General features: G+C 44.0%; 1 protein-coding gene across 1 annotated transcript; it reads left to right on the forward strand.

Annotated features, from left to right (window-relative positions):
* Positions 1–1,284: 1,284 nt before the first annotated feature.
* On the forward strand, positions 1,285–11,270 carry LOC115464296 (probable tubulin polyglutamylase TTLL2). Its single transcript, XM_030194689.1, has 2 exons — positions 1,285–3,133; positions 11,143–11,270. The coding sequence occupies exons 1-2, from the start codon at positions 1,285–1,287 to the stop codon at positions 11,268–11,270; spliced, it is 1,977 nt and encodes a 658-aa protein (XP_030050549.1).
* The last annotated feature ends 6,881 nt before the right edge of the window (positions 11,271–18,151 follow it).

The following is an 18,151-nucleotide window of genomic DNA, read 5'->3' on the forward strand; positions in this document are numbered from 1 at the left end:
ACGCTAGGCATACCTTTGCTGGCAGCCAATACATGGACTGCCACCACTCCCAACGTCTTGCTCTGAGCAGCATGCTGGAACTTCTCTCACATGCTCGAGAAGTCCCAGCCTGCTGCCCAGAGCTGGAAACAAGGCGTGGGGAGCAGCAGTAGTCTATTTACTTGGCTGGCGGGGCTCAGCAACCCCACCAGCAAAATAAAAGATAATTCAGCAGGGGGCCAAAGCCCACATTTTGGGAGCCAGTTGTTAAAGTAGCCATGGAGGGCCCTACTTTAACAACCGGCTCCGAAAATTCTTAAAAACTTAACAACCGGCTCTTGCGAGCCTGTGAGAGCCTGCTCCAGTACACCACTGGGTATGGGTGGGTCAGAGCAAGTTAACCAGCGGGAACAGCCACTGTCTGGTTAACTCATGTCTTGCTGGATAACCGGTCATTTTCAGTGGCATTTAACTGGTTATCGCTGCTGAAAATGCCCAGGTTAGTCCTGAAAATAAAAGCTGGCAATGTTGGGGGTGTTCCGGGGCCTGACCGGTTAAGTCCCGATATTCGGAACTTAACTTGCCAGACTTAGCAGCCAAATAAGGCCACATAAAAAGCAGGCCTATCTTTGCCCACTAAGTTATGTCCGGCTAAGTCTAAATTTTGACTTAACTGGTCATGTGCTGGCATTGAAAAACCCGGCTATGCAATGCCGGTTGCCAGAAACTGCCTGGTATTAAATATCCGGGTTGAAACCTGGCAGTCAAAGTGCTGCTCACTGCCGGCTAAATATCAGGCAGCAGGTTTCAGATGGTATAAATCCTCACACCTAAAGTTTGGCTCAGAAATCAGTGCGCAACTTGGAGCATGGTTTATAGAATAGCGCTCCATGCAGATATTTTGCAGCACCATATGCTAAATCTATTCCTATGTGCATTTGCGTGTTTTACAAATATCACATTTAAGGTGTGACTTCACTCACACTTCATCCAAACTCTATACACACCAACATGTGGGTTGCATAAAGTAGGGTCAGCCTTCTTGCCACTGTTCATACACGCATAGTTTTATAAAAACTTTATAAAAACCATTTTACATGCATAAAAAGATCTTTACAAGTGAAAAATCTTTTATTAAATTTCCCTCAACAAGCAATGGCTATGTTTTATACCTATATAGTGTTGTTGGTCATGCAGAATCATCTGATCATTGTGACCAGTGGCTATTATGAGGAAGAACTTCAACTTATGTAGTTATTCTTGTTTCTCTCTCATTTTTTTACAGTACACTGGAAAAGCTATACCATGGCAACTTGGATTTCCGAAGAAAAAATTATGAGGCCTCTTGTGTTCCGTCTCCAGGACAGTACTCCTGACGTGGTACGGGAGGTTCTGTTGGAACGAGGCTGGATAGAATTTGATAATCAAGAAAAGGCAGAATGGAATTTGTATTGGGGCTCTTCCTTTCAGACTTCTGCCTATGACAGCATCAAACCATGGCAGCGGTTGAACCATCACCCGGGCACAGTCAGAATTTTGAGGAAAGACAGTCTGGCAAGACATTTGAAACGCATGAAAGCAGTTTATGGCATGTCTCATTATGAGTTTAGTCCAGTGGCATTCATTCTCCCTAATGATTACATTAAGTTTCTGGCAGAATATACCCAGGAGACTATCTTACATGGCAGAAGGAGAAGCTATTGGATTTGTAAGCCTATTGATTTATCTCGTGGGAGAGGCATATTCATTTTTCATGACATTAAAGACTTGACTTATCAGTCAGCTGTCATTGTACAGAAGTACATTACAAACCCTTTGCTGATATCTGGGTACAAATTTGATCTGCGCATCTATGTCTGTGTGGTCTGTTTTTGCCCTCTGACAGTGTATGTGTATCAGGAAGGTTTGGTGAGGTTTGCAACAGAAAAATTTGATCTTGATTCACTAGATAATATTTATGCCCACCTGACCAACACAAGTATCAATAAATATGGTGTATCGTATAGTAAAGGTAAAGAGAGGGTTGGATGTGGGTGCAAATGGACACTTAGTCAGTTTCGATCCTATTTGTATAGCCTTGATATAGACAATGTGCTGCTATGGCAGAGAATCCACAACATTGTGATAATGACATTACTGGCTATTGCCTCACAAGTTCCACCTACTCCTAACTGTTTTGAGCTCTTTGGTTTTGATATTCTCATAGATGACACTTTGAAACCATGGCTTTTAGAAGTGAACTACGGCCCAGCATTGTCATTAGATTGTTCCAGTGATGTAACAGTGAAGAAAAGCCTTATCCATGACATTGTTGAGCTTCTAAACTACAAGGAAACTGATGGCTTGGGGCCCAATGGTGATGGCGAGAAAATGGCCAATCAGACTTCATCTTTAAGCTGCCATTCTGCAGGGACATTAAAGAGATGTGACTATGGACAGTTGCCACCTTCCAAAACAACAGAGAAATTCACTGATGTTTTACGAAATGCTCCAGTTCATCAACCAAAAGATACTTCTTTCAACAATCCCACTGGTGCTCTACATCGATTCAGAGAGAACAACCAAAGCCCTTCTTTCATTGGTCATGCAAGAGGCAACAATGGTAGAACTGCAAACCTCCCCTGGAAAGGCAGTGCAAAGAAACCAGAGGCTGCCCAGAATAATCTCACCTGTCAGCAGAATTTTGAGCATACTTCTGTAGAACAGTCTTTGAATTCGCTTGACAAATGTTCGTTAAACAAGAAGATAGAGATAAGTAGTAAAGTGACCAGAACCTATCCTAAAAAAACAATAACATCAAAGCTTCGGGAGAAGATCAATTTACCCCAGAATTCACCACAGTCAAAATTTGTGTCAAGAAATGGAGAGGTGTTAACTCCTTTAAAACCTAGAAACTTACAAGCTACCTTTTGTCTGCCATCAATTGAATTCCCTAAACAAAAGCTGACTTTTCCTCTTTATTTTGTCTCACATATAAACGGGAAACCCTTTCGTCAAATAGGTGATTTTGTCCTTATATTTCCCTTTAATGAAGCTACACTTGCTGGATCTAGAAATGGGATAAATGTAAAAAGAATAATACAAGAAATAAACAAGCTAATGAACAGACTGATATCAATAGAACAGCAAAAGGTGAAGAGAAAAAAAGATGATGGTTAGCTTTTAGATTATTTATGTAAATATTTACTAATTAATACTGTTATATATTATTATTTACTACTTTGGACAGCATTGTTCCATTTCAAGTGTTAGAGAAGCTGCCAAATTCAATAACACTCCATTTAACTGTTTTTTAATCAAGTGGCTAAGAAAATATCCAACAATGTGATTTGATTTTTCATGAAAATACTTTGATTCACATCATTTGGCCTGAGCCAATAGCAAGAAAGATTTAACAGCTCCTGATGACATGGTTATGTAATGGTTTTCCTGTTATAAAATTAATGTGTACACAGGAAGGACAATTTTCCAAGGGGGTTAGCTGGATAATTAAATAGTTACTTGGTTGAGTTCTCTGAGTGAAAATTGTCACCCCTATCAATGTTCCCTTTAAGTTTTCTTTGTGGGAAAGGACTGGGTTGACATGAGCAAAACTTTTCCATTACATTACAGTGTGAGCACGTCTTACAGATATGAACACAGACATGGACACACGCACACACACATACATAAATACTTGCAGGGAAGTTGGAAAGAATTCCATGAGCCATGCTCTGCATGCTTTCCCTATTTGTTCACATGTTTATATTTACTCTGAATTTTACTTTAGAAGGAACATTGCTCTCCCTCACAAACACCATGCTTAATTAAAAAAAAAAAGACAGTAGGAGCATTTTTAAACACAGCCAGGAAGGACCCCTTCACTGTCTACCAGCTGCCTCTGTTACTGATGGTTGTAACAGCATGGCTGCCAGACCTCTCACAAATGTGGCAGACTCACACACAGATTGCAGGTAAAATTCAAAAGTGCTTTATTTATGTACACAAAAGGAATTGTAGTCAGCTCTGTTACTTCACAGGCTTAGTCCTTTTAAGTAAGAGCCTCTCTTTCAATACAGTCCCAGTGAGTGCTCTTCATGAGGCTGGCTCCTAGCCAGGCCCAAACACTCTAGCACCTAATCCCAATTCAAGTCCCTTCTCAATACACATCATATTTATACATTTTAGGAATACCCTGCAAGGTTCTCTCCTACCTTAGCAGTCTTCTGTTCATGTATCATTAACCCCTGGAAGCTGATCTAACTGCTTACAGTTTCTCACCCCAGGGAAGCATTTAACTCTGGCCACTACTCATCCCTGGCACTTCCCCTCAGATACTGTGGCCTCAGTTGCCACTCTCTTAGAGACCTCTTCACATGGGACCTCCTTCCTGGAAACCTCTTCAGTTTGGGGCCTCTCTGAACTGTTCTGCTTTAGGGCATTTAACCTCCTCCCTGCCTGAGCCCTGCCCCTCTTACTCAGCAGGTTAGTGCAGTGCCGTAGCGAGGGCTAATGGCATCCGGGGCGGGTCGCCGCTGCGCACCCCCCCTCCCCCGGGAGCAGCACGGCGTGACCCCCCTCTGCGGTGCACCCCCTCCCTCCGGAGCGAACCCCCCCCCCGGACCGCATTCTTACCTGCGGGAGGGCCGATCCGCCCCGAGTGCACGTCACTCGGAGCTGTGTCAGCCCCGCTGGTTCCCTGCTCTCTCTGCCCCGGAACAGGAAGTAACCTGTTCCAGGGCAGAGGGAGCAGGGAACCAGTGAGGCCGGCACTCCCCCGAGCGCATGCATTTGGGGCGGACCGCCCCTCCCGCCCCTCCCGCCCCCCCTTCCTACGCCACTGGGTTAGTGCCATCTGCCGTAAGCGAGACAGTGACCCTATGGGACCCCAGCTGCTCCCTCACATTGAAAGCATATGCCCAAAAAAATCAAAATAATGTATATCAAAATAATACAATATATTAAAGCAGTATTTGGTTGTCAGTCAACCCTAGCACCTGTTGGCCATGTGAACAGTAATGTTCAGAAGCACTTTAGATGGTTGGGGGGAGGGGAAGAGGGCAAAAATGCTGCATATCAAGGGGGAAAGGGAAAGGGAGAAATGTAGGGCATCATAGGGAAGGAAAGAATATATTTGAATATAAAACAGACACACCCCCCCAGCTTATACTCGAGTTAACAGTTTTCCCCCGTTTTTCAGGGGAAAACTGTTAACTCAGCTTATGCTTGGATATGTTTAGCCAGATTAATAGAGATATTCTTGGGAGAATGAGGGAGGAAGCAACTCTCATAGGATTGAATCCTCAAATCTACGTACTTTGTTTTGCTCCCATTCTTCTACCCACAGCATTAGCAGGTGCAAATATGTGGGCATTTGCCCTCATGCACCTTTGTAATCAATTTATAAAGGGAAGCTACTCAGATTCCCTTTCAAAAGTATCTCCAAGGTGCATACTTACACTAGAGCTTCCAAGAGGGAGGTTTTAGACCAGTCCTGGATTTCTGCTAACATCTTGATGCATTATGGGATCTGCAGCACTGATTTTAGTGGCTGGAATCAGGCAGGGCTGCCGAGAGCCGGAGCCGGGCCCGGGACAAGGCCGCCCCCGGGCCCCACCCCCACCCCACCCGAAGTCGCCGCCCACCCGAGATCGCCGGGCCCTGCCCACCCGAGGTCGCCGCCCACCCGAGATCGCTGCCCGCCGCTCACCCACCCGAGGTCGTCGGGCCCCCCTCCACCCGCTATCGGGCCGGGCCCATGTCCTCACAGCCAAGCTGAAGAGAATAAGGGAAGTGTTCCATCCCCTTTATCATTTTTGACCTTCTCTGAACTTTTACTAGGTGTGCTAGATTCTTGCTAAGATAAGTAGATAAGTGTTGCCATACTGGGACAGACTGAAGGTCCATCAAGCCCAGCATCCTGGTTTCCAACAATGGCCAATCCAGGTTACAAGTACCTAGTAAGATCCCACAACAATACAACACATTTTATGCTGCTTATCCAAGAAATAAGCAGTGGGTTTTCCCCATCTTAATAATGGCTTATGAACTTTTCTTTTAGGAAGCCATACAAATCTTTTTTTAAACCCTGCTAAGCTAACTGCTTTTACCACATTCTCTGGCAACGTATTCCAGAGTTTAATTATATGCTGAGTGAAGAATTCCTTTATTTTTTTTTATTTACTACTTTGTAGCTTCATTGTGTGCCCCATAGTCCTAGTATTTTTGGAAAGAGTAGACAAGTGATTCATGTCTACCCATTCCATTCCACTCCACTCATTATATTATAGACCTCTATCATATCCCGTTTTTTCTCCAAGCTGAAGAGCCCTAGCTGCTTTAGCCTTTCCTCATAGGGAAGTCTCTGTACCTTTTCTACTTCCACTATATCGTTTTTGAGATGCGGTGACCAGAATTGCACACAGAATTCGAGGTGCAGTCACACTATGGAGTGATACAAAGGCATTATAACGTCCTCATTTTTGTTTTCCATTCCTTTCCTAATACCACCTAACATTGTATTTGCTTTCTTAGCTGCTGCCGCTGCCATACAATGAGCAGAGGGTTTCAATGTATCATCAAAGATGACGCCTAGATCCCTTTCCTGGTCGGTGACTTCTAATGTGGAACCTTGCATCACGTAACTATAGTTCAGGTTCCTCTTTCCCACATGCATCACTTTGCACTTGCTGACATTAAACGTCATCTGCCATTTGTATGCCCAATCTCCTAGTCTCGTAAGATCCTCTTGTATTTTTTTACAATGCTCTTGTGATTTAACAACTTTGAATACCTTTGTGTCATCAGCAAATTTAATTACCTCACTAGTTACTCTCACCTCTAGGTCATTCATAAATATGTTAAAAAGCAGCGGTCCCAGCACAGCCCCCTGTGGAACTCTCTAGGTGTGGTCGTACTAGGAACTCAGAGAGGGATAATGATATTCTCAGTTTTGTTTTCCATCCCTTTTTGAAAAATCCTTAACATTCTATTTTTTTTAAAGTCTTGGAACATTGGGCTGCAAATTTCAACGTATTGGTTACAGTGACTCCAAGGTCTTTTTCTTGAGTGGTGACTCAACTCAGAACCCAGCATTTTGTTGAGACTGTTTTTCTTTATATACACCACTTTGCACTTGTCCACATAAAGGGCCCTGTTTGCTAAGCCATGCTAGCTTTCGCACACTAAATGCTAAAGTCGCCCATAGGAAGGGCGACAGCGTTTAGCGCGTCCTAATCATTAGCATGTGCTAAAAATGCTAATGCGCCCTTAGCACTGCTTAGTAAACAGGGTCCTTAATTTAATCTATCATTTAGTACAAATTACAAGTACAAAAACTAGGGGACACTCAAAGTTACATGGAAATACTTTTAAAACAAATAGGAGGAAATATTTTTTCACTCAATGAATAGTTAAGTTCTGGAACTCTTTGCCAGAGGAGGTGGTAACAGCGGTTAATGTATCTGGGTTTAAAAAAGGCTTGGACAAGTTCCTGGAGGAAAAGTCCATAGTCTGCCCCGGGATTTGTAGTATGGAGTGTTGCCACGATTTGGGTTTCTGCCCAGTACGTGTGACCTGGCTTGGCCACTCTTTGGAAAACAGGATACTGGGCTAGATGGACCATTGGTCTGACCCAGTATGGCTACTCTTATGTTCTTAGGTACCCTGTCTCTTAGTCTCACAAGATCCTTCTTCTCATTCTTGCAGTCGTTTGCTGTTTTATCAACTTTGTATAATTTCTTTCATCTGCAGATTTGATCACTTTACTTATCACTCCATATATCATTTATGAATATGTTAAACAGCACAGGTACCATTACACAGGTCCCATGGGTCACTGCACTAATGACCCTTTTCCATGTAGATAATAGACCATTTAGTTTACTGTCTTTTGATTTATTTAGGAACTTGCTATACTGAATTTTGATAATTCCACATCAAAGCAGTTTACAAAACAAGGAACAGTGCCACAAATAAGACAAACATCACACAAAACACGAAGGAAAATTCAGTAGAATGTACATAATAGAAAAATGTACACAGAATATGTACAAAAAGCCAACTCTGAAACTGGAAAGCCTATCACAGCCCAAATAAAGCCTGGATAAGAAAGTATGCTGTACTGGGCTCTGATTGGCCCAGGAACTCAAATTCAGCTAGGATGTACAGACTTTTCCTACAGTCTCAGATTGGGAGGGAAGAGAGAAGAATCTCTTCACCAAGGCCCTGTGAACAGTTATATGTGATAACCTGTGAGCAACTATATGTCCAGAACTCCCCAGGTACTATTTAGATAGTAAACAAATGTTAGTTTTACAATTGATCTATATTTCAGTTACTTGTTACTGTTTGCTGATTGCACTTTTTCTGTTCATTGTTCTAATTTTTCATGACAATAAACATTTTTAGTTTATTGCCTCTGCTTGTCTGGACTGACTAAGAATCCTGGTGGTTTGTGTTTTGGGTCTGTGAGTGCTTTCTAGGAACTGTGGGACCACTAGGAATGTGGCTCCAGTAACCTAGAAATCACTTGGGAACACTTGAGAGTGGGAGACTCGCCTAGAGGCAGTTGGGACCCAGTCAGTGAGAGGAGGTTGCTAATGTAAAGCACAAGCGGCAGGTGGACCTGAGCTGTGCTGGGAATAGACCCTCTAAGTGGCCGCGGGGTAGCCCCAAGCGAGTGGCTAGGTGTTTCGTGACACATAGCATATACATAGGCATGGATTAGTGCGACAAGGGAAATCTTGCCTCATCAATCTACTACATTTCTTTGACGGGGTGAATAAACATGTGGATAAAAGTGAGTCGTCGATATTGTGTATGGATTTTCAAAAGGCATTTGACAAAGTACCTCATGAACGACTCCTGAGGAAATTAGAAGGTCAAGGGATAGGAGGTTATGTCCTATTGTTGAATAAAAGAACTGGTTAAAAAAAATAGAAAACAGAGAGAAGGGTTAAATGGTCAGTATTCTCAATGGAGAAGGGTAGATAGTGGGGTTCCCCAGGGGTCTCTGCTGGGACTGTTGCTTTTTAACATATTTATAAATGATCCAGAGATTGGAATAACTAATGAGGTAATTACATTTGCTGATGGCACAAAATTATTCAACGTTAAATCGCAAGAGGATTGTGAAAAATTGCAAGAGGACCTTATGAGACTGGGAGACTAGGCATCCCAATGACAGATGACGTTTAATGTGAGCAAGGGCAAAGTGATGCATGTGGGAAAGAGGAACATGAATTATAGTTATATGAAGCAAGGTTTCACATTAGGAGTCACCACCCAGGAAAATGATCTAGGTGTCATTGATGATGATACGTTGAAACCCTCTGTTCACTGGTCAGTGACTATGTAAAAAGCAAACAATGTATTAGGAAAGGACTGGAAAACAAAAATGAGAATGCAACCATACCTCGAATACTGTGTGCAATTTTGGTGACTGCATCTCATAAAACATATAGCAGAATTAGAAAAGGTACAGAGAAGGGCAACAAAAAGAATAAAGGGGATGGGATGACTTCCCTATGAGGAAAGGCTAAAGTGGCAGCTCTTCAGCTTCAAGAAGAGATGGCTGAGGGGAGATATGATAGAGGTCTATAAAATAGTGAGTGGAGTGGAACAGGTAGATGTGAATAGTGTGTTTACCCTTTCCTAAAATACTAGGACTAGGGGCATGCAATGAAGCTAGAAAGCAGTAAATTTAAAACGAATCAGAGAAAATATTTCTTCACTCAACATGTAATTAAACTCCGGAATTCATTGCCAGAGAATGTAGTAAAAGTGGTTAGCTTAGCAGGGTTTAATAAAGGTTTGGATGGCTTCCTAAAACAAAAGTCCACAAGCCATTAAAAAGATGAACTTGGGAAAATTTGTGGCTTACTTCTAGAATAAGAAGCATAAAACATATTTTACTCTTGAGTTCTTGCCAGGTATTTGCACCTGGATTGGGCACTGTTAGAAACAGATTACTAGGCTTGATGGACGTTTGGTCTGTCTCAGTATGGCCACGCTTAAGTTCTTAAAGAATGATGAGCAAATAAGCATTTTGAGAATGAACAATATGCACAGGCTGATAAGGGACAAGAAGCTATAATTGGGTCTCTGTGGTCAAAATAAGATTCTTAAATTCTGTGTAAAGTCGGGAGCCAGTGTTGCACAACCAAGAGAGGACTTGCATTATTGTACCTATGGGAATTACAGAGTGGTATTCTATAACAGTTGCAAGTGACTTAGTGAAGACAGCCTAAGCCCGCTGTAGAGAAAATGACAGCAATCCAAGTGGTTAAGAATAAGAGCATACATTAGAGTTTGGAGATCCTTAGGATCAAAAAAGCTTCATAGAATATACAGTATCTGATGTAAAGCGAAAAAGCAGACTTTCTAAGCTAAAATTTGGAAATGAAGTACTGAGTCAAAGCGAACACACGGCTGAAGAGAAAGTGGCATTTCTTTAATAATGAGCAAAAGTTGAAAAAGAAGAAATTATCTGGCCAGTTTGAAATCCACAAAAGGGCATTGCCCCCATCCCATGGCTCTAATTTCTGAAGGAGTCTCTCATGAAAGGATTTGTCAGAGACAACATTGAGATCTTGATCTCAATCCCGTCCAAATTTGGTTAGAGTGCCAATTTTATTAAATAGACTAATTCTAGACATGTGCATCCTTATCTGCAGTTTGATAGAATGGGCACACATGTGATCCTTTTCCATTGGCACAGGTCAAGGTTGCCCCTGATTTCTGTTATTGTGTGCCCCGACAGGTAAGCCTTTTTATACATTCTGTGTAAAATACAGATATAGGGAATCACATTTTTCTGTCACCAAGCAGGACTTAGGCGCACAGATGGATGACATCATCCAGTGGCGCCAGGGACGGCACTACTCTGCCATAGCTCAGAACATAAGAGTTCTGAGCATGTATGGTTCTTCCCGCATGTAGTGGATGAGAGTCAAAGCATTCCCTATTTGTAATAACTATTGCTGTCTTACAGCGGGGGGGGGGGGGGGGGGGGGGGGGGTTGCCATTTTTTCCATTTACTTTATTTTTGTTACTTTTTTAAAATTTACTTTCAAATATTTTTTAAAAAGAGGATGCCACCAAAATCAGGATTTAGTCCTTGCCCAAAATGCTGCAGAAAGATCCAGAACTTTGACACTCATTCTAAATGTTTTCGCTGTCTAGGTCTGAACTATGCTCGAGGGGACCGCAAACATCGTACTAGAATGTCTCCTAAAGCTAATGATCGGAATCGACTAGTTGGAGGCAGAGAAGTGTCTTCTGCAAGAGAAGAATCAGAAGAGAGTTGTTGACTTTGTGGAGCCTGGCCCAGCTGAATAATAGGTCCGTAGGCTACCTTATTCAAAAGAATTTATGAGTTTAGTGATGACACTATACTTTGTTTTGAAAATCGGCAGTGATTATCCCCCGGATTCTATATAGCATGTAAATCTAGGTGTATTCTATAACTATGCACTTAGATTAATTGTTTTAACAAGCTGTTAAGCATTGCTAACAGCTCCTAACAAGCAATAACTAATTGGCAAAAATTAGAATTTATGCATGTGCGTTGCTAAGCATATTCTGTAATGTACTGCACCTAAATTCTAACGTGCATAAGCAAAAAGGGGAATGCTTAGGGGCGTGGAAATGGGTGTTTCATGGGCATTCCAAAATCTGTGACCATTATTATAAAATATGGGCCAGTGGGCGTAAATCTACACACAGGGATATTTATGAGTGGTATTTAGAATACATGTAGGCGTGATTGCCTATTTTAAGCGCCATATATAGAATCGGGCCCTATCTGTGTAACTTTTATGCATATTCAATGATGCTTGTTATATGTATAGTGCTGCCAGAAGCACCTTACTTTATTAAGTGGCTATGGGGTCCTTCTACTAAGCTGCAGGAAAAAGGGCCCTGCAGTAGCAGTCGGGGCCAGTTTTTTCCATGCTCCAGAGCCTTTTTTTACCGCAGCCAGTAAAATGCCCCCCCCCCCTAAATGTCCACGTGATAAAATAACTCATACCCATGGCCATGCAGTGGGGAGCACCTACCGCCATCCATTGAGGTGATGGTATGGGCTCCTGCAGTAGCCGGACAATGCAATAAAAGAAGCGTCTAGAAGAGAGAAGTACCCCCCCCCCCCATACACACACACACAGAGCTTGTTAGAAGAGGATATGGGAGCTTATTTGTTTAGGGCTTGAATGTGGCCAGGACTTAATTTGCATACAGCCACAACCCTAACAAAAACTGTGTTCTTTTAAAATATAAGAGCCAGCAGGCTTCAGAATTAACCAGCCTAGTTTGGGACTCTCAGAAAGAAAGTATTCATGGTGATTGCGATGGAAAAGAGGCAATTTCGGATGTCACCCTGAGTGAACGGGTGGCCAAGAATAGGGACTACTGCTGCTGGCTAAATTGAATGTGCAGCCTGTCTCTAATTTCTTTCTTTTTTTTTTTTTCTTTCTTTTTAAGTGACAAAGAACCTATTCCTGATAATAAAGGACAAGATGGCCAGACCTGTCCCTAAGTCAATGGGATGTGGGTAGGCCTTTACCTTGCCTCCTGAGGTGTTAAGGACTAGGGGCTTTGTTACAGACATAGCCACTGAGAGAGGAGGAGGGGGGGGGGGGGCACAGGTGTCTTTCTCTCTCTCTCTCTCTCTCTCTCTCTCTTTCTCTTTCTTTTTCCTGCTTCTGAGGGGACCTGGATTATCGTATTCCTGACAGGAGCAGGAGAGAGAAAATTCTGGCACTGGGCCCCCCCTTGCATTGTCTGCCTAGCAGCTGCTGGGCCCTCAGTCCGTGCATGCTCACGTGCGACCTGAGGAAAGCAGCCACGGGTAGGCAGTACTGGGCAGAGGAAGGAACCTGGCTGCCTGCAGCTGGTGCCTGAGGAAAGCAGCCACAGGGGCAGGCAGTACTGGGCAGAGGAAGGAGCCTAGGAGCCTGGCTGCCTGCAGCTGGTGGGGCCAGCCAAGGTACTATGGGCTTGAGGGAGGGGGTGGCGGTGGCAGTGGTGATGATGCTGCCCCAGGCCCAGCTCAGTCTCTTGGCGGCCCTGGTTACAGAGCATAGATAGTATTCTATAATATAGTAGAATCTGGGCACCCAAATGCTGTTATAAAATAGGCTCTCATCACACAACATTGATCACCTAAATGGAGGCACCCAATTATAGAATAACCTCCTTAACGCATAACCTCCTTAATGCATATTAGTAAAGTTTTTTTGCAGAGTTCAGAATTCCAGTGGCTAGGATTTTGAGTAATTCTTTCCAGTTGTAAGTGTTATGGTCAAGAGCTTTGAAAGCTTGATGTAGATTCAGGATGAAAAGCTCACAAGAACAAAAGTCATATATAATTGTTTTTGTTTGGTTCTACCCTTATTGCAAGGGACTGTCTTTTGCAAGTAGGTCCCTGTAGCCATAGAAAGCATTGCCTACCTAAAGGTTGAGATGACAACATAGGGCACATATTGGTATGCTTTTTAGCTGAGAAGCTAAAGAAGATTTTGGTAGTAATTAGGACAATAACCATCTCATTTTCGAAAGAGAAGGGCGCCCATCTTTCGACACAAATTGGGAGATGGCAGTCCTTCTCTCAGGGGCGCCCAAATCGACATAATCGAAAGCCGATTTTGGGCGTCCCCAACTGCTTTCCGTTGCCGGAATGGCCAAAGTTCCCAAGGGCGTGACTGAAGGGTAGCGAAGGCGGGACAGGGGCATTTCGGGGCGTGCCCTCAGCCGATAATGGAAAAAAAGAAGGGCGTCCCTGGCGAGAATTTGGTCCACTTTATTTGGTCCCTTTTTTTCAGGTCCAAGTCCCAAATAAGTGCCCAAACTTAGCAGATGACCACCAGAGGGAATCGGGGATCACCTCCCCTGACTCCCCCAGTGGTCACTAACCCCCTCCCACCCTCAAAAAACAACTTTAAAACTTTTTTTGCCAGCCTCTATGCCAGTCTCAAATACCATACTCAGGTCCATCGCAGCAGTATACAGGTCCCTGGAGCAGTTTTAGTGGGTGCAGTGGACTTCAGGCAGGCGGATCCAGGCCCATCCCCCCTACCTGTTACACTTGTGGTGGAAAATGGGAGTCCTTCAAAACCCACTGTACCCACATGTAGGTGCCCCCCTTCATCCCTTAGGGCTATGGTAGTGGTGTATAGCTGTGGGGAGTGGAGTTTGGGGGGGCTCAGCACCCAAGGTAAGGGAGCTATGCACCTGGGACCAATTTGCAAAGTCTACTGTAGTGCCCCCTAGGGTGCCCGGTTGGTGCCCTGGCATGTGAGGGGGATCAGTGCACTACGAATCCTGGCCCCTCCCAAAGCCCTTCCCTATCCCCTCCCCCCCATTAGACCGATCTAATTCCCTTCCCCCATGCATCGAATACACTATTAAGTGAGAAGCCCCTTCCATGCTCGAGGCCTCCCCGCCCTCAACCGGTGCAATGTTCCAAACCTCATCTCTTGTTACACTAGTGTGCTGCAGCGAGTTCAAAGTTGGGCTTGATCACTCTCCCGCCAGTTGTCCATTTGGTTCTGCTTGTTGCTGCTCAAGTACTGTGATGTGTGCTTTTACTGCATCTATCGATTCAAACGCCTTCCAATGTCCCTCATGGCGGATCTTCAGCACAGCCGGGTAGACAAGCATGAATCTGGCATGCAGTTCTTGAAGCCGGCGGCACAGAGGGGTAAATTTCTTCCGGCGCTCTTGGAGTGGGGCAGAGAAATCATGAAATATTCTGATCAGATGTCCATCATATTTTGTATCCTCTCTCTTCAAGCGATAGCCCCGCAGGATCTCCTGTTTGTGTAGGTAATTATGTACTTTCAATATAACCGCGCACGGGGCCTGGCGGCCATCTTGGATACGGCCTATGCGATGTACCCTTTCCAAGCACAGGGCCCCCGCGTGGTCCGACAAGGCAAACTCCTCTTTCAGCCAGTTCTCCACTACCGTTGCGAGCGTGGAGTCTCCAATCAATTCGGGTAAGTCGATCAATCGCAGGTTGCTTCGCCTGCCTCTGTTCTCAAGTTCGTCTACCTTGTCAGAGAGTGTTGTCACTGTGGTCTGCAGTTGACAAATTTGTTGTTGCAGCGGGGTGCACATGTCTTCGAGTTCGGAGACTCTGTGTTCCAGATCTCCGGTCTGCCGCGATTCCTCCGCCAGTCGCATCTCAAAGTTTTCAATCTGCGTCGATATGCGCTCCAGTCTGGGCTCCAGCGCTTGTACTATCTCTGCCATCAGTTGTGCAAGTTGTGAGAGCTGTGCCTCTGAGAAGGGCGGACCGCTTTTCTGCAGTTGTTGATCCGCGCCGAGATTCGCCGCTCTCGGCGGATCCTTGTCTTTCTTCGCGTTGCGTGCCGGCATGATTTTGGATGGTTTTTCAACAAACTTGTCCGTCGGTGATATCGCTGACCAAATGATGTCATTGGCTGCTCAGAGATGAGGTAGAAACGCAAATTTTTTATCAATTTCGGGCGTTGGGCCTCGGAGAGCAGGGACACACGTCCTACTCTCTCAGTGCATCACGTGACCACCCCTGAATCTAGTCTTTAATGTGAGCAATTTGGGCTCAGGCCACCCAGCAATGGAACACCCAATGGGCCTTCTTTCCCCTCCCTCCGTTGGGCAGCGCGCGCCAGCCTAACTGTACAACAAAGCTGCACGGCACCGGGTCCGTCAGCATGCTGCTGCTAGCTCCTACCTTGTCATCTTTCGGCAGAGGTGTTAGTTCTGCTGCTAAATCTGCAGCGGATCCACGTGGTGCCAGGGCTGTCTCTCTGTACGCTGCTGCGACTGCTTCCTCTGTGCTAGCCCCGCCTCTGTGTCTTCTTCACCTCCTCCACTACAAACTACATTCATATCTGACATTGATCTTTTTCTTTCAGCTTTCTTCTGTTTTTCTGCCTCTGCCCAGTTGAATTTCATTCATTCTTTCTATCTGTCTTCAGTCTCTGTTTTTTTTTTTTTTTTACTACATCTAACAGCTTTCTACCACTTTCCTTCAATCAGGTCCTCCCATTGCCCTTCCTCTTATTCTCCCGTCTTTCACTAACTTTTTTCTCTCCCCTGCTTCCAGCATCTCCTCTCTCTCCTCCTTCCATCCAGTATCTCATATTTGTCTCTCTCTCTCCCCTTGTCATCCAGCATCTTCTCTGTCTCTCTCACACCACTTGCTATCCAGCATCTCCTCTGTATCTCCCCTCCCCCACTACTCAGCATCTCCTTTCTTGCCCCTTACCATCCAGTATCTCCTTTTTGGCTCTCTCCCCCCCTATCCAGCATCTTAGTCTCTCTCTCTGCCGCCCACCATCCAGCATACCATCTCTGTCTACCCTTCCCCACCCTGCCATCCCACATCTCTTCCCTCTCCCTTTCTCTCTCTCTCTCTTTCTCTTACCCAGCATCTACTCTGTTTATCTTTTTTTTTAATCAGTTACTCCAGTTATCGAGCTGGTGTAAATGCTCGCACCTGGATTGTCAAAGAATGCACGTACATGCAAAGTACACACCATCAAAAATTGATGCATGCATACAGATTAGTGAGTAACTGGAGAATGATGATTTATGCACATATGTGTTAGCATACATGACAAATACTGGCATTTACATGCAATCTTCCTGCCGAAATCTAATAATCAGATAATGCTGCTCAAAATCTAGGCCTGACTCCAGTTAGCAGCAGTTATCTGGGAGGAGGCGCTCCTACTCATAAAAGTGCCCCTGAATATCGATCCCAACATTTTGATCTGAGTCAGAGCAAAGTGTATCATCGCTAGAGGAATCTAAAAAAAGCTGACCTATCAAGGTGTCAATAGTTGTTATATGGTACAATCCCCCCTCTTCCAAATGTTCATTATGTAAACCCTAGGCATATGGTACATCTTGGAAACCAATATAGGATACCCATTTGATATTATAAGTGTATCCTTCAAATGCATCCCCTGTGGAGATAAGTACCCAGTTCTGTGGGAATTTGACAGTCTCAGGTTCTGGCCAAATTCTCCAGTCTCCATATTTTTATTAAAGATTAATCTATCCTTGACACAGAAAACTCCAGCCACATAGGGCCCGATATTCAGAGCAAATTAACTGCCTGAGAATGGCCACTGACTGGTTAATTCACATCTTGGCTGATAACCATTTTCAGTGGCATTTAACTGGTTATCGCCACTGAAAATGCCTGGTTAGTGCCAAAAATAAAGTTGGCGATGTTGGGGGCATTCCGAGGGCGTGACCAGTTAAGTCCTGATATTTGGAACCTAACCTGCCAAGTTTATCAGGAGTGGAGGAGTGGCCTAGTGGTTAGAGCACCAGTCTTGCAATCCAGAGGTGGCTGCTTCAAATCCCACTGCTGCTCCTTGTGATCTTGGGAAGTCACTTAACCCTCCATTGCCTCAGGTACAAACTTAGATTGTGAGCCCTCCTGGGACAGAGAAATATCCAATGTACCTGAATGTAACTCGCCTTCAGCTACTACTGAAAAAGGTGAGAGCAAAATCTAAATAAATAAGTGCACATAAGAAAACAGGCCTAGCTTTGCCTGCTAAGCCATGGCCAGTTAAGTCTGAATATCAACTTAACCAGTCATGTGCTAGCTGACATTTAAAAACCCAGATATTCAATGCCAGCCTCCAGAAATGGCCCTGGCATTGAATTTCCAGGTTGAACACTGGCAGCAGGCAGTCAAAGCACTCTGGAAGAGGACATTAGTTTGTAATTAAATGAATTCATTAAATTGCATTATTTAGATATTTGTCCAATTTTGTTCTGAAATCTCCTTCCTCCATTTTTGTTGCCTGGTTTGTTACCCAATTTTTTGGGTGGTAAATGTAAAGTAGACTCCACCTTGGGATTGTTGTAGACTTTAGCATTTTTTTTTGTTTGTCCATTTTTTGGATGACAGACGTTTTTCTACAAACCCTAACATAGATTGTAATATATAATCAAATTATTGCCTGATTGCAAATATTCCATTGTTTACAAAACAGAAAGATATGTAGACAAGTGTTTGATTTAGAGAAGTTCAATGCTTTAGCTGTCTCACAATGTGGTTGTGTGGCCACTCCAATACTGAAACACTTCTTGCTGCTCTAACAGCTGATGCTAGGTTAATTCTAGGACAGCAAACTGTATGATTTGATTTAACATCAGCATTTGATCTTGTAGATTATACATT

The sequence above is a fragment of the Microcaecilia unicolor genome, chromosome 3, assembly GCF_901765095.1.
Source record: "Microcaecilia unicolor chromosome 3, aMicUni1.1, whole genome shotgun sequence".
Taxonomy (NCBI): Eukaryota; Metazoa; Chordata; class Amphibia; order Gymnophiona; family Siphonopidae; genus Microcaecilia; species Microcaecilia unicolor.